This window comes from Haemorhous mexicanus, chromosome 23, assembly GCF_027477595.1.
Source record: "Haemorhous mexicanus isolate bHaeMex1 chromosome 23, bHaeMex1.pri, whole genome shotgun sequence".
In the NCBI taxonomy this organism is placed as follows: Eukaryota; Metazoa; Chordata; class Aves; order Passeriformes; family Fringillidae; genus Haemorhous; species Haemorhous mexicanus.
In genome coordinates this window covers 1,642,637-1,656,866 of record NC_082363.1, presented here as the reverse complement: position 1 = coordinate 1,656,866, position 14,230 = coordinate 1,642,637, and the positions used below count along the sequence as shown (strand labels likewise).

Sequence of the window (14,230 nt, the reverse complement as noted above, 5' to 3'; positions counted from 1 at the left end):
CTGCACTGCTGGATAAAGCAGGAACAAATGCTGTCCCACAGGAAAGCTCCTCCTTTGGACTGACAGCACAGTCTGGGCTCCCAAACACACAGAGCTGCATGGTGCTGCCCAAAAAGGCACCACGATGTCACTGTTCCCTCTTTTAAGCCTTCAGCCACCTCCATTTTCTATTTAAAAATGATCATCAATTTAGCACAACTGCACCTATGAGTGTTAATGGGGTTTCCATGCTCTGGCCACATCTGTGGCAGATTTACAGGGCTCATTCCTGGTACCCACACCAGGCTATCCAGCCTGGAGTTACAAGAATCATCCTGCTGATCCTTTTATATGCAGAAGAGCTTTAAGGAGGAAGGTCATAAAAGAAGGTGGCGAGGGCAGCGTGTAAGAACTTGAAAGGAATAAAACCCACGGAAGGAAGATTCAGGCATGTAAAGCACATGTTAAAGAGCAGGCACAGCCGGAGCAGTCTTTATTCTGAACCTCCATCTACAAGCCAAATCTACCCTTTCCTTGGATAATTTTCATTTAGAAGGATTTAAGCTTCTTAAAATCTTTAGAGTTTCCCCGCGCGGGGCCTCGGCTCGGCGCTATTGCTGTGCTTAGCCAGGCACGCCCGCGTATGCAAATCAGCTGTCATTAATTCCTGCACCAGGCTCCTCGTTATCACCCTGCCACTCTCCTTGCTCCTGTCATCCCTGTGCCATACTCTGTCGATATTACCCGGTGCTACTCTCTGTCCCTGTTATCTCCCTGCCACTCTCTGCTCCTGTTATCCCTGTGCCACTCTCTGCTCCTGTTATCCCTGTGCCACTCTCTGTCCCTGTTATCTCCCTGCCACTCTCTGCTCCTGTCATCCCTGTGCCACTCTCTGTCCCTTCATCCCTGTGCCACTCTCTGTCCCTGTCATCCCTGTGCCACTCTCTGTCCCTGTCATCCCTGTGCCACTCTCTGTCCCTGTAATCCCTGTGCCACTCTCTGTCCCTGTTATCCCTGTGCCACTCTCTGTCCCTGTTATTCCTGTGCCACTCTCTGTCCCTGTAATCCCTGTGCCACTCTCTGTCCCTGTCATCCCTGTGCCACTCTCTGTCCCTGTTATCCCTGTGCCACTCTCTGTCCCTGTCATCCCTGTGCCATTCTCTGTCCCTGTCATCCCTGTGCTACTCTCTGCTCCTGTTATCCCTGTGCCACTCTCTGTCCCTGTAATCCCTGTGCCACTCTCTGTCCCTGTTATCCCTGTGCCACTCTCTGTCCCTGTCATCCCTGTGCCATTCTCTGTCCCTGTCATCCCTGTGCTACTCTCTGCTCCTGTTATCCCTGTGCCACTCTCTGTCCCTGTCATCTCCCTGCCACTCTCTGCTCCTGTTATCCCTGTGCGACTCTCCGTCCCTGTCATCCCTGTGCCACTCTCTGTCCCTGTCATCCCTGTGCCACTCTCTGCTCCTGTTATCCCTGTGCCACTCTCTGTCCCTTTTATCTCCCTGCTGCTCTCTGCTCCAGCTCCTCGTGGTTTCTGCAGCCCCAGCAGTTCCCAGTACTCCCCAGAGGCTCCCTGAGCTCTGGATGGATGATCCAGGAATGGGGAGGTGGAACAGGAACACGCCCTGGCAGCCAGACATCCCCCAGGCTGCTGCCTCAGCATCTTCCCTGGCTGGGAGGGATCATCTCCCACCTCCCCCCCCCGCCCCGTGCTGCTCAGGATTCAGTAACGGGGCCATTCCCAGCCATTCCATCATCCCCAGCTATTCCCAGCCCCATCCCCAGCCAACCCCAGCCCCACCTCCAGCCATTCCCTGCCATTCTCAGGCCATCCACAGCCTGTTCCCAGCCCATTTCCAGCCTGTTCCCTGCCATCCCCAGCCATTCCATCATTCCCAGCCATCCCCAGCCACCCCCAGCCATTCCCTGCCACTCCCAGCCCATTCCCATCCTTTCCCAGCTATTCCCAGACTGTTCTCTGTCATTCCCAGCCATCCCCAGCCAATCCCTGTCATTCCCAGCCCTCTCCAGGCTGGTTTAAGAAGGCTCTGGAGTGGCTGGATTAGCTGCCTTTCCCTGGGATTTTAGGATTAAAAGGAAGCTGTTCATTATCCACCACTGCCAGCAGATCCCCACTGTCTGGGCAGAGGAAAGCCCAAGATTCACGGGTCCAGAGATCCCTGGGGCTTTTGTGGTCCTGCAACCACAGGTTCTTTGTCTGGCATGGGATTTACACCCTTCAACACCTCCCAGACCAAGCCAAGGTTGCTCAGCTCCCCACAGGAACAACTGTGCAACCCCATGCCCTGCACTCCCCTTATTACCAAAATGAAGTGTGAATGATAATTCACAGAGAAAGTGAGGTGCCGTGGAAGATCACAGAATCCCAGACTGGTTTGGGCTGGAAGGAGCTTAAAGTTCACCTAATTCCATCCCCTGCCATGGGCAGGGACACCTTCCACTGACCCAGGCTGCTCCCAAGCCCATCCAGCCTGGCCTTGGGCACTGCCAGGGATGGAGCAGCCACAGCTCCCCTGGGCACCCTGTGCCACGGCCTCTCCACCCTCATAGGGAAGGATTTTTTCCTAAAATCAAATCTAAACCTCCCTCCTGTCAGCTCAGAGCTTTAGAGAAAGCTCTGAAGGGTGACAAATTCCCTGATGGTCCTGGAACAGACAGCTTGGGTCCTTCACCTCTCACTCAGTATTTTAAATACTCAGTCTGAAGGAGCCAAGGAAGTAAAGTTTGGCCAATAAAGTGATTGCACAGACTGCAAATCAAGCACAGAGAGGAAGCACTAAGAGGATTTTAAAATCAAAGTCAGTCTGTGTGGCGAACTAGATCACCAGTCCAACACCCACAGGCTCAAAGGCTGTAAAGGAGCAGCTGAGGGAGAGTTTGTGCAGAGAAAAGCTGGAGAAAATCACGGGGATGAACTCACCTCTCCTTGGAGGTCGATGGAGGGGTTGCAGTTGGTGAAGTCCTCCCAGAGCAGCAGCGTTTCCTCGTTCTCCTCCCACGTTAAACTGTCACAGTCGTCGTCGAAATCAAAGGTCTCGCGGCTGGGAGAACAAAGAGCATTACCCAGAGCACTGCAGCCCCCCACTCCTCAGCCCTTCAACTAATTGTCTAGAAAAATGGGCTGTGAGAGCTGAATGGGGGGACAATGCAGCGCTGGAAATCCTCACAGTTCTCACCACAGCCTGTGCCACTGCCAGGCCCCTCTCTGCTGGGCTCCCTGCCACCCCACGGCAGAATAAAGGCTCCTTGTTGGAGCTGCTGCTGGGGCACAAGGCCTGGCTCTGCCCTCCAGATGGAGCTGCACAGTAGCTTCCCCTGTTTGCAAAACCACAGAAATGTTTGGAGCTGTTCTTTCCTCCAAAAGAAAGGAGCCCAAACACAGCTCAGGGGATTTCACAGGGCACAGAACCAGCAAGGACTTCACGGGGAAGCTCAGCCAAGGGCTCCCCTGCAGCCTTGGAACACAGCAGGGCTGGAAGGAAGCAGGGCTGGAAGGAGCAAGGGCTGGAAGGAGCAAGGGCTGGAAGGAACCAGGGCTGGAAAGAACCAGGGCTGGAAGGAACCAGGACTGGAAAGAACAAGAACTGAAGGAACCAGAGCTGGAAGGAACCAGGGCTGGAAAGAACAAGAACTGAAGGAACCAGAGCTGGAAGGAAGCAGGGCTGGAAAGAACAAGAACTGAAGGAACCAGAGCTGGAAGGAACCAGGGCTGGAAGGAACCAGGAAGAAAAGGCTGAGCCCCTGAGATGTGCACAGCAGCACAGACACTGCTGCAGCCACCGAGGGCAGAGCACAGGGCAGGAGTGGCCTTTCACACCCTTATCTGCTCTAACCTTGTGCAATAAAGGAAAGTTGCAGAGCATACAGCAGTAGCTGCTCCTCATGGTGGTGAAGGAGCCCTGACAAAGAGCTGGAATTTCTCCCTGAGCAGCCTGGATTCCAGGCTGATGCATTTTTATGGCTTTAGCTCACTTCCTCCAAGCTGATAACATCTCAGCACGGATCTCAGCAGGAGCCCGATGCTGCCCTGGGAGGCTGCAGAGATTGGCAAGGGCCAGGAGGTTTGTCTGGGTCAGCAGCACTGCAAAAATGTCATTTTAAACACCTGGACACTCATGACTGTGCCTTTTGCAATTCCACTCCTTCAAATTGTTTTCTTTTTCCAAGATCTGTCCTGGTCAGAGAGCAGAAAGGCTCCTGAGCTGACCTCACACAAAATCCACTGCAGTTCTGATTTTGTGCTGCTTAATTCTTAAAAATTAAGTTCATTACAGCTAAAAAGCGAGTTGGTTTGTTTCTGTTAATGGTAGCAGCTCCTTGATCTATTTCTAAGCTATTATTTTCTGCTTCACAAAGACCCCAGGCCCACCCCCAGTGAGCCACCAACACTTTCACCCTAGCCTGACAGAACAAGGCTCCTGCAGCACTCTGTGCCACGGGTAATAGGACATGGAGATAAGAATTTCATTAGCAGGACCAAAACCAACTGGGTATCACAGGGCAGGTTTGGGAACAAAATAAAAACCTAAATGCATGACCAACCTAGCAGGTACATTTAACTTCTTGCTGTTTTAAAAAATCCACACTCAGCCTGCTGTCACACTGAACTGAGCAGTGGAAAAGTCAAAATTCTCTATTTATTACACTGATTATTACTGAGGGCCTAAAGACATCTGAAAGGAGCCCTAACAAGGGGAATCATCACAGCTTGGGTAAAAACCATCCCTTCCACACAGGGGCTTCAGGCAGAAAGGAGGAAATGCTCCCCTGAAACAACTCCTGGCAGTGTCTGGCAGCAGAGGAGGAGCTGGTGGTGCTCAGAGCACCCCTCATGCACTCCCTCCACAAACCCTGTCCTGCCCTGCCTGGGAAAGCTCTGGGAGCTCTGCTGTCACTGCAGGAGCTGGCAGGGACACCCCCCATCCCCTGGGGTGCTGCAGTCACACCCACGGTGCTGCTCAGGGCTCTTCTGTGCCAAAAGAGAACAGCAGAGAGCCCAAAAAGCCTCACCAGGCTATATTTGTGGATATTTTGGGGTGTTTTAGGAGTATTTTGGGGGGTTTTGGGGGACCCCACCTGCGTTTTGAGGCTCCTAGGGTGGAATTTAGGAATATTTGGGAGTATTTGAAGAGATTTGAGGAGTATTTTGGGAGGGTTTTGGGGAACCCCACCTGTGTTTTGAGGCTCCCAGGAGGTTTGGAGGTCCCAGGCTGGGGTTAGGGGATATTTTGGGGTGTTTTAGGAGTATTTTGGGGGTTTGAAGGTTTCTACCCTGGCCCTGATGGGCACACCTCCAGCCACCTCCCTGCACTGCTCAGACAGCACCACGTGCTGAGAGTCCCTCCTGGGCTGCTACAAACTTCCTTCCTGGGAGGAATGTGGTTTGGGGTAAAGCTTTGGTTTGGGGTAAAGCCTTAGGTGAAAAGATTTAGTTCAGGGGTAAAGCTTTAGGCAAAATAAACTCCAGTTCTTCCAGTGTGGGAGACTGGACTTTGCAGCAACAGCTGACAACACCAACATTCCTGACATCTATAAATTGTTGTCCACTGAGCTTCCAGACAGATCCACCACTCCCATTTGCCTGCAGCCCAACTGAAAAACATCCCAAAAAACGTGAGAGGTTTGTATCCACCCCAAGCTGAGCTTTCAGTCCAAATTCTATCCAGCCCAGCAGCAGCAAACTCCAGAAATCAAATATTCAGCCCAAGATGTAAAACAGACTCCTGGTTTTGACTCTTTTTTGTTGCATTTTTCCTCTTTTGCAGCAACCCAGAATAGCAAAACCAGTTTGTATTTTTTGTATCCTCTGCAGTTCCTCCCACTTGAGGGAGGAGCAGAAATCTCAGCATTTCATTTGAACTTCCCCAGAACCTCCTGGCCTGTGCCACGCTGCCAGCTCCGAGATTCCAGGCTCAGGCTGCCTGTCAGGAGCAGTTTCTCGGGGTACTCACAGCTGGTTGAACATCCTCTTCATCTCATCGGTGATGTTGAGCGAGCAGCTGACCTCATCATCCGAGAACCTCCCGTTGTCGGCGTCCTGCTCCGACAGCTCCTCGTCCGACGGCAGCTTCCGCTCCTTCTTCTTGGAAGCCACCTAGGGGGCAGAGAGAGCAGTGACTGCCGGGCTCGGGAGGGAACTGGGCTGCAAGGAGAGGAGAGGGGTTAGGGCTGAGCGGGTGTGGCTGCCCGGCAGCTCCCGGGATCCCCTGCCCGGCCTGAGGAGCGCGCACGGAGCACAGGAAGCAGCTGGGGAGAGCAAAGCGAGCTGCAGGCTGCCAGCGCTCTGGGGACGGTCACTGAGCCCGGCCTGGCACTGCCAGGGGCCATGCAGAGCCTGGGATGAGCCAGGGAAAGGCTGGGATGAGCCTGGGCAAAGCAGAAGGGGCAGCAGTGCCCGGGCAGAGAGCAGTGACAGAACTCTCCCTCTCCTGCCACCACCACAGGTGTGGCCTCCAGCACAGAACCCAGCAAGGAACAGACAGGAAACTTTTCAGAGAGCCTCTATTCCAGGGAGGAATTTCCAGAGAGCCTTTCTTCCAGGGGATAAATTCCCCACCCCAGCACCAGCAGATTGAGGATCCTCAGCACACAAGAAGGGTTGGCTGAGCCATGGAAAAGCCTGGACAGCCCCCAAGAAATGAAGTTTAGGGAACTCAAGGGACACCTGTGCAAGGGGCACAGAGGGGACACACAGGATGCTCCCAGAGGATCCCAGAGGGTTGGGAACACACAGGATGCTCCCAGAGGATCCCAGAAGGCTGGGAACACACAGGATGATCCCAGAGGATCCCAGAGGGCTGGGAACACACAGGATGATCCCAGATCCCAGAGGATCCCAGAGGGTTGGGAACACACAGGATGCTCCCAGAGGATCCCAGAGGGCTGGGAACACACAGGATGATCCCAGAGGATCCCAGAAGGCTGGGAACACACAGGATGATCCCAGATCCCAGAGGATCCCAGAGGGCTGGGAACACACAGGATGCTCCCAGAGGATCCCAGAGGGCTGGGAACACACAGGATGCTCCCAGAGGGTTGGGAACACAGGATGCACAGCTGGTGCCAGAGCCTCAAACACACAATCCACTCCCAACCTACAGCAGTTTTCCCTCTTATTGGCACCACAGACCACCCCTTGTTGGCCTTGTTCTCCTGGTCATTCTCCTGGTCATTTTAACCCCTGCAGGCCTGACCAGGAGTGTGCTCTGCAGTCACCTCTGAGCAGAAAGGCTCAGCAATTCTCCTCAGAGACAAGAAGGAGGCACTGGCACCACAGAGTGGCTCAACTTGACAGAGAAATAATTCTCCTCTGAGGAGGTTCGAGTCTTTTGGGGAGCACAAGGGGAAAAAACCATCAAACATTTCACAGCTTCACCAGCAGAGCCCACAAGGATCTTTTACACGTTTCTGGACAGCACTTAGCACACTGTGTGCTATCACTACACACAGAAAAGCATCAGATTTACTGAAAGCCTGAGCAAGACACATTTAGATGGAAGCAGAAGGAAGGTGGGTTAATCAGAGCTGAAACTGCAGTTGTGACAAGACCAGCTGCACTGGGAGTGACAGCCTTGATCCAGCAGAGCTGTCACTGCTTGCTTTTGGAGCAAATTAAAGGACTTTCCTTCAAGCTCCAAGGAGCTCCAAGGAAAGCAACTGGAGCAGCCAGAGCTCACCATCACAGAAATGTTATTTCTGGCCACAGAGCTCGAGCCAGAAATAAGAACATTCAGATGACAGTTCCACAAGCTTAAAACCTGCCACTTGCGAAGGGAACAAATGGGAGGGGGGAATGATACAAACCTAGACCTGTAACACTGCTTTTTTTCCCTGCATTCAGTACAGACTAACATCAGACTCACAGCACAGCTTAAAGATCATCCTGGGACTCCCTTTTTGTTCAACTCTCTGCACTTTGTGCTCCGGGTGCTGCAGCAGCTCCTGCAGCAGAGCCACCCTGACAGACAGCGGGGGAAATACAGCTATGGAGAGAGAGTTCAAGAAAAGGCAAACGACCTGGACCACACTGCTCAGCACTGCTCCCTCCTGCCCTGCCCTATGGAAAATTCAGGGCCTAATCACCTGGAAAATCTTGGAAACGTCTTCCGAGTTGCGCTGCTGCGCGACATCGCACAGCTTGGCCGTGATATCGATTCGGCGGCAGATGTCCATGTCCACCTTCATGGCCTTTTCTTGGATCTTTGTGTCCAGGTCTGTCATGGGCTGCAGGAAGGACAGCAGGGATTATCTTCTATTATTAGACAGTTCAGGCAAGAAGAGATACCCCACAGTATCTCTGGAACCCCAGGCCACACCAGTGCGAAACCTCACACCCTGAGCACGGGCAGAGAGCAGTGACAGAACTCTCCCTCTCCTGCCACCACCACAGGTGTGGCCTCCAGCACAGAACCCAGCAAGGAACAGACAGGAAACTTTTCAGAGAGCCTCTATTCCAGGGAGGAATTTCCAGAGAGCTTTTGTTCCAGGGAATAAATTCCCCACCGGGGCAGTCTGAGGGCTCCACAGCTCACCCCTGATTCTAACAAAGCTCCAACTCAGAAGGATTTGCCACCAAAAAAAACCTGCACCCACCCCAAAACAACTGCTCAGTGTGGCAAGGGGAGCCTTGGTGGGTGAGCAGCACGGAGGGATAGTGCAAAGCCCAGAGAAGCTGAGGCTGCCCCAGCCCTGGAAGTGCTCAAGCTGGGCTTGGAGCACCCTGGGACAGTGGAAGGAGACCCTGCCCGGGCCAGGGGGTGGGGCTGGATTGTCCTGAAGGTCCCTTCCATCCCAAACCATTCTGGGATTCCATAAATAACACTTTAAAAATGGAGAGCACCCCCTGTGTAGTGTGTGCAGAGCAGAGTGAAATGTAAATCCTGGTGAGGATGCAACACTTCCCCTCTTGCAGACACAAAAGTTGTGCCTGCACAGAGAAGCTGCTGATAAACCAGAAGCCAGGCTCCACAGCAACTGCACACAGAGCATGGGACCAGCAAATCGTGACTGGATACAAGGAGATCCATGAAAACCTTGGCAGAGAGAACACTCCTCACTGGCACCAACCTGGCTTCCAGCCCAGCTAAAGTTCTGCATGAAAATTTCTGCCTTGTAGTGAAAAATACTGCCTTGTAGTAGCTCTAATTTCTGAGATCCTCCCACTCAGACAGAACATCTGGCTCCTTATGAAGGAAGAACCATTTAAAAACCCCCAAAGCATATTTTCCATCCTAGCTGAGACTTGCTCTCCTGGACAGTTCCACTCCTAAGCAATGTTTCCACCTGGGATACTAAAGTGGAAGAACCCTTTGCAGACCATTCTTAAACACAAATCCCCTTTCTAAGAGAAAACTTTGGGCTTTTTCTTGGTTTGATTTGCTTTTCCCCACCATTTCTCGTTTTAAATTATTACACACTCTTCTCCAGGCCCTGTGAACCACCTCTAGAGATTTGTGTTTTCCAGACACTCTGAGGAAAATAAATCTCTCAACACCGACACAACCTCACTTGCTGAGCTGCTGATCCTTATCTGCAGGAAGGAAAGAGCCACGTGCCAACATTTTGCACTTCTCTATTCTAAATATTTGCCCAGTGAGGCTCAAAGCAAGCACTCCCAGTGCTTTCCTCGGTTCCCTCATCCCTCAGAGCCTGCCCAGAGCACTTTCCCCGAGCCCAGAGGATGTTTGCCTGCAGCAGCACCTCCCTCTCTGCACACACAGCAGCTCCTGGGTGAATGGAGTCCAGCCCCAGCAGCCTCTCCCCTCCAGGCTCTAACCCAGCACAGCCACCCTTGATTAACCACCAGAAGGACACACAGCTAATTGCCAAATTTCCCATGAGCAGATCCAGTGGCCCTGAAAGAATGGATTTGACACCTGGGAGCGGGTTCTGCAGGTTTCTGTGAAGTCAGGAGAAGGCTGTTGTGTGCAAAAATTGCAGAATAAATCAGTGTAACAGGGTTTGTTCCTCAGACAAATGGCTTCAGCACTACCTCAGAATTACTGAGAAAGGCATCTTAATGTTCACCTGCCTTATCTTTCCAGATATCTGCATGATCTCACTTTTAAATAAAAGAATTTTATCCACCCAGGGCCTAAAAGATCCTCTGGCTTTGAAGAGAGCTCAGTATCTAATGAGACGTGAGGAAATTTCTGAGCAAACAAAACTTTTGTTTTTTTAAAGCCATGAGGTTGAACCAGCCCTGGAAGCAAAGCCAATACCTGAACCAGGATTCATCTTTTCAGAGTTCATTAAGGGAGATGGGAAACACTTATTCCTCCCTGGCAGGGTGGGCAGGCCCTGGCAGAGGTGCCCAGGGAAGCTGTGGCTGCCCCTGGATCCCTGGCAGTGCCCAAGGCCAGGGCCTGGAGCAGCCTGGGACAGTGGAAGGTGTCCCTGCCAGGGCAGCAGTGGAACAGGATGATCTTTAAGCTCCTTCCAACCCAAACCAGTCCATGATTCCATACAATGTGTTCCTTTAGGAACAGGATTTTTTTGCAAGGCTCCAGGCAAAGTCCCCGTGCCAGCAGCTCCTGGAGCTGCCCAGTGCTGAGCCTGCTCCCCAGTCTGGGGCTTTTCCAGCCCTCTTCTCCCAGATCCGAGGCTGCCCAGCAGCTGTGGGGAAGGGAGGGAGGGCAGAGTCCTGGTAATGGGTAAGCAGCAGTTAATGCATCTCCACACAGACCAGACAGGAAGCAGGGGAGGGGGATCTGTCTGATGCATTAGATCCCAGCAGCCATCACTAATTACACAGCAGCACTCACTAATCACCTGGCTGTGGATGAAGCCATGTGCAGGACACACAGCCACAGAGGGCCCTCTGTACTTACATCACTCATCAGACCCTTAAAGACCACCAGCTCTGCCTTCAGCCTCTCAATCTTCTCATTCAGCTCCTCCTGGAGAGCTTCTGCTTCCTGGGCCTCCTGCAAGGAAAAACACCCAGGGGGTGAGAGGGGAGAGCCCAGTCCAGCTCCCACTCAGCCTGAGCAGGCTGGTTAAAAAGGGGGTTACAATGGAACTTCATTCTTTAGTGAAATTTAATTGTTATCCTCAGCTGTAAATTCCACTCCCTCCTCCCACTTTGTCAGAAACTTTGTCACAAACTTCGTCATTTCCTGCTCCAGCTTCCCAGCATTAGCACTGTCCTCTACAGCAGCACAGCTGCTCTAGCCAGGAGGCAAATTTGTAATTAAAAGACAAATAAAACGCTGAGCAGCACGAGGAGAGCTGCAGAAAGCCCTGCACCTTCCACCCCACACTGCCCAAACCTCACCTCTCTCAAGGTTTCCACCATGGATTCCAGGCTCATCCTTCTCGTCAGCTCCTCTTCCCATCTGAAAGGCAAGAGGTGCAGTGTCAGTTACAGAGAAAAGCAGTTCTTCCCCTCAGAATCACAGGCTCTGATGGCTGTGGGAGGGAGTGTGACAGTTACTGGAAATGCAGAGCAGATGGTCTCAGACAGAGCAGGGAGGCTGAGGGAAGGAAAGCTGTCTCCACTTTCATAGGGACCAGCATTCCTCCAGCAGAACCAGGGAATCACAGAGCTTTGGGCTGGAAGGGCGCTCACAGACACCATTCCAGGGATCCATCCCCTCAAAGATCACCTTCCACTACCCCAGGGTGCTCCAGCCTGGCCCTGGACACTGCCAGGGATTCAGGGGCAGCCTCAGCACCTCTGGGCAGCCTGTGCCAGGCCCCACCCTCACAGGAACAATTCCTTCCTCATTTCCAACCTAAATTTCCCCTCTTTCAGTTCATTTGATATTTGGCTGCTAATGAGGTGGGAAGTTTTTGGTCCAGAAAGAATCAGGGAAGTTGTGTCAATCAAAACTGTGACAATTTCCCAGTTCAGTCCATGTGTTGCTGTGCCCTCTGTATCCAAATCCTCACCACTCTCCATGCCCAGCCACTGCCCACCCCTCCAGCTGCCAGGAGAACACTCCAAGTCCCCAAGTGCTGGGTGCCCACCCTCAGTGCTGGGGGTGCCAGGGAAGGAGACAGAGCTGAAATTGTTTAATTAAAGCTCACACGGTGGCTGAGGTCATTAGTGGGCTCTGAGCAGCCTGGTCTGTGGAAGGGAGTGAAACAAAATTACTTTAAGGCTGCTTCCAACCTAAATCGTTCTGGGGTCCTACAATTATTTTTATAATTGTATTTTGTATTGTATTGTATTTTATATTGGTTTTTTGTATTGTATTTTTTTTTTTAATTCTGTTTTTAAGCACTGAAACCCTTTACAGCAAACCCCAAATCTGACAAATTTAACTGGAAAGATTCTGGAAGAACACTGATACACATCCATAGACATGGGCAGGGTTTGAGTCTGGCAGGAGAGGGAAAGTCAAGCATGTGCCCCTCCTTGAACAGGCACCAGTGCCACCCCAGACCTGCCTGTCTGTTGGGACAACAGGAATTACCTTCCTGGAAAAGAAACTCTGGATACCACAAATCAAAAAGAATCCTGTGAACAGACTCTCCACGTGCCATTACAACCACTTCTGCTGCTACCTCAACACTTCTCAGAGTTCAGCTGGAACTGTGAGGCCAGAAATCCATGGAATCACTGAAAACACAGTGGTTAAATGCACCAAACTGCAGAGATTCAGCCCATTTTCCAAGGCACAAGCCCATGGGGACGGATGGCTGCATGCAGGATGAGCCCGTGGAGGCTGATCTGGTGCCCACAGCAGCCCCTGGGCACAGAGTTCATCCCACCTGTGAGGACCAGAGGGGATGCTTGGCCAGGGAGGGAATGTCTGAGGGCATTCCCACCCCAGCCACTCTTCCCTGCTGCAGGGGGGCAGAACACTCAGCACAGCCTGTGAGAGCTGCATTTTGCAGGAGGACTTGTTGTGCATCTTTTTACCAGCATCGATTCACTGCCAGGCAGGGGAAAATATTTAGGCTGGAATTTGCATTTGTGACCAAACGTTGCAGCTCGGATTTCCATGCCCTGGGTGGGTTTTGTACTAATTACATGTACATTACTATAAAAATAGCAACTTTGCCTTTCACGTTGTAATATCAGAGGCGAGAAGGTGAAATTAATCAAAGCAGGCAATTCTACTGGCAGTGTGTGAGCTGCCTCTCCTGTTTCAGGGCAATCATCCCTCCTGCCTCCTGCCACTGGATGGGAGTCGAGCAGACACTGCAAAAATTGATCTGCTGCTTCTCAAGGTTTGAACTCCTGGGAGGAGGGATCCTGGCTGCATCCAGCCCTCCTGCTGAATTATTGCCTCCTCACCCTGCCCTCTGCAGAGGGAGGGAGGGAGGAATTTTTGGGGAACGTCATCTGTGTGTTTTCCCTGACTCTGCCGAAAGGCAGGAGAAAGGATTCGAGTTCCCCCCCAGCAGGTCAGCCAGGGCAGCTGCCAGAATTGCACATCCCCAGCCTGCTCAGACCAGCCTCCCTCCTCCTGCAGGCATCCCAGCAGCTCCTCCTTGCTTGGTGCTTTTTGCAGAGATTTACAGGCCTAATTCCTGCCAGCAAACCCAAACCAGGGTCTTCTTCAGGAGAGGGGGAAAGGTGCCACCTTCCACACACCCTCCCACAGACCCTGTTTCTCTTAATTACAGCAACAATAAAACCATCAGGTGATTTTTAATCAGTTCCAACCAGTTTTTAACCAGATTTTTTTAAAGTTCCTGCCTGACTGAAAGGAATTTTCACAGGTCTGGCAAGGAGGGTCCTGCTAACCATTAATATCAAATTCTTAACCCCAGAGCACATTCCTCCCACCCACCACCAAGCTGATTAACCTCATTTACCAGCTCAAAATGCCAATCTTACTTTCCCCTCACACTTAAACCTCGGGAGAATATTCACAGTGAGGAAAGGACAGAGCCAGGCAGGGGATGACAATGGAGAGGAGGATTAATTGTGCATCTCAACTTCCAGGGAGGTGAGACAATAAGAAGATTGCTCATTCTGTGATCATCCTGTGTTTGCTGCAGCACACCTGACTTTAAAGGGACCTTGGCAGCTGTGCCTTTGCACATTCCCAAAATCCAGGAGTCAGGGCACTGAGAGGATGCTAATTATGGCTCTGCTGCCTTTATTATTCACCACACTCCATTATTCTCCTGGTCATTTACATTAATCAGTATTTCTCTCCTCAGTTACCATCTGAGGTCAAACTGTAACCCCAGCAGGCCACGGTGCCCCTGTGCTCCCTGGCACACGGAACCAGGGCATGCAGCCCAAAATGCCACAGAGGGCCCCCACAGC

The 14,230-nt window shown here is 52.0% G+C and overlaps 1 protein-coding gene across 1 annotated transcript in view; it reads right to left on the bottom strand.

Annotated features, from left to right (window-relative positions):
- IFFO2 (intermediate filament family orphan 2) overlaps positions 1-14,230 on the bottom strand; it is a 46,058-nt gene that overhangs the window by 5,459 nt on the left and 26,369 nt on the right. Inside the window, exons 2-6 of the mRNA XM_059866449.1 lie at positions 11,276-11,336; positions 10,830-10,925; positions 8,083-8,223; positions 5,952-6,094; positions 2,921-3,041 (exon numbers count right to left, since the gene is read on the bottom strand). Coding sequence (XP_059722432.1) covers positions 2,921-3,041; positions 5,952-6,094; positions 8,083-8,223; positions 10,830-10,925; positions 11,276-11,336 — 562 coding nt within the window. The remainder of the gene's footprint in view (positions 1-2,920; positions 3,042-5,951; positions 6,095-8,082; positions 8,224-10,829; positions 10,926-11,275; positions 11,337-14,230) is intronic.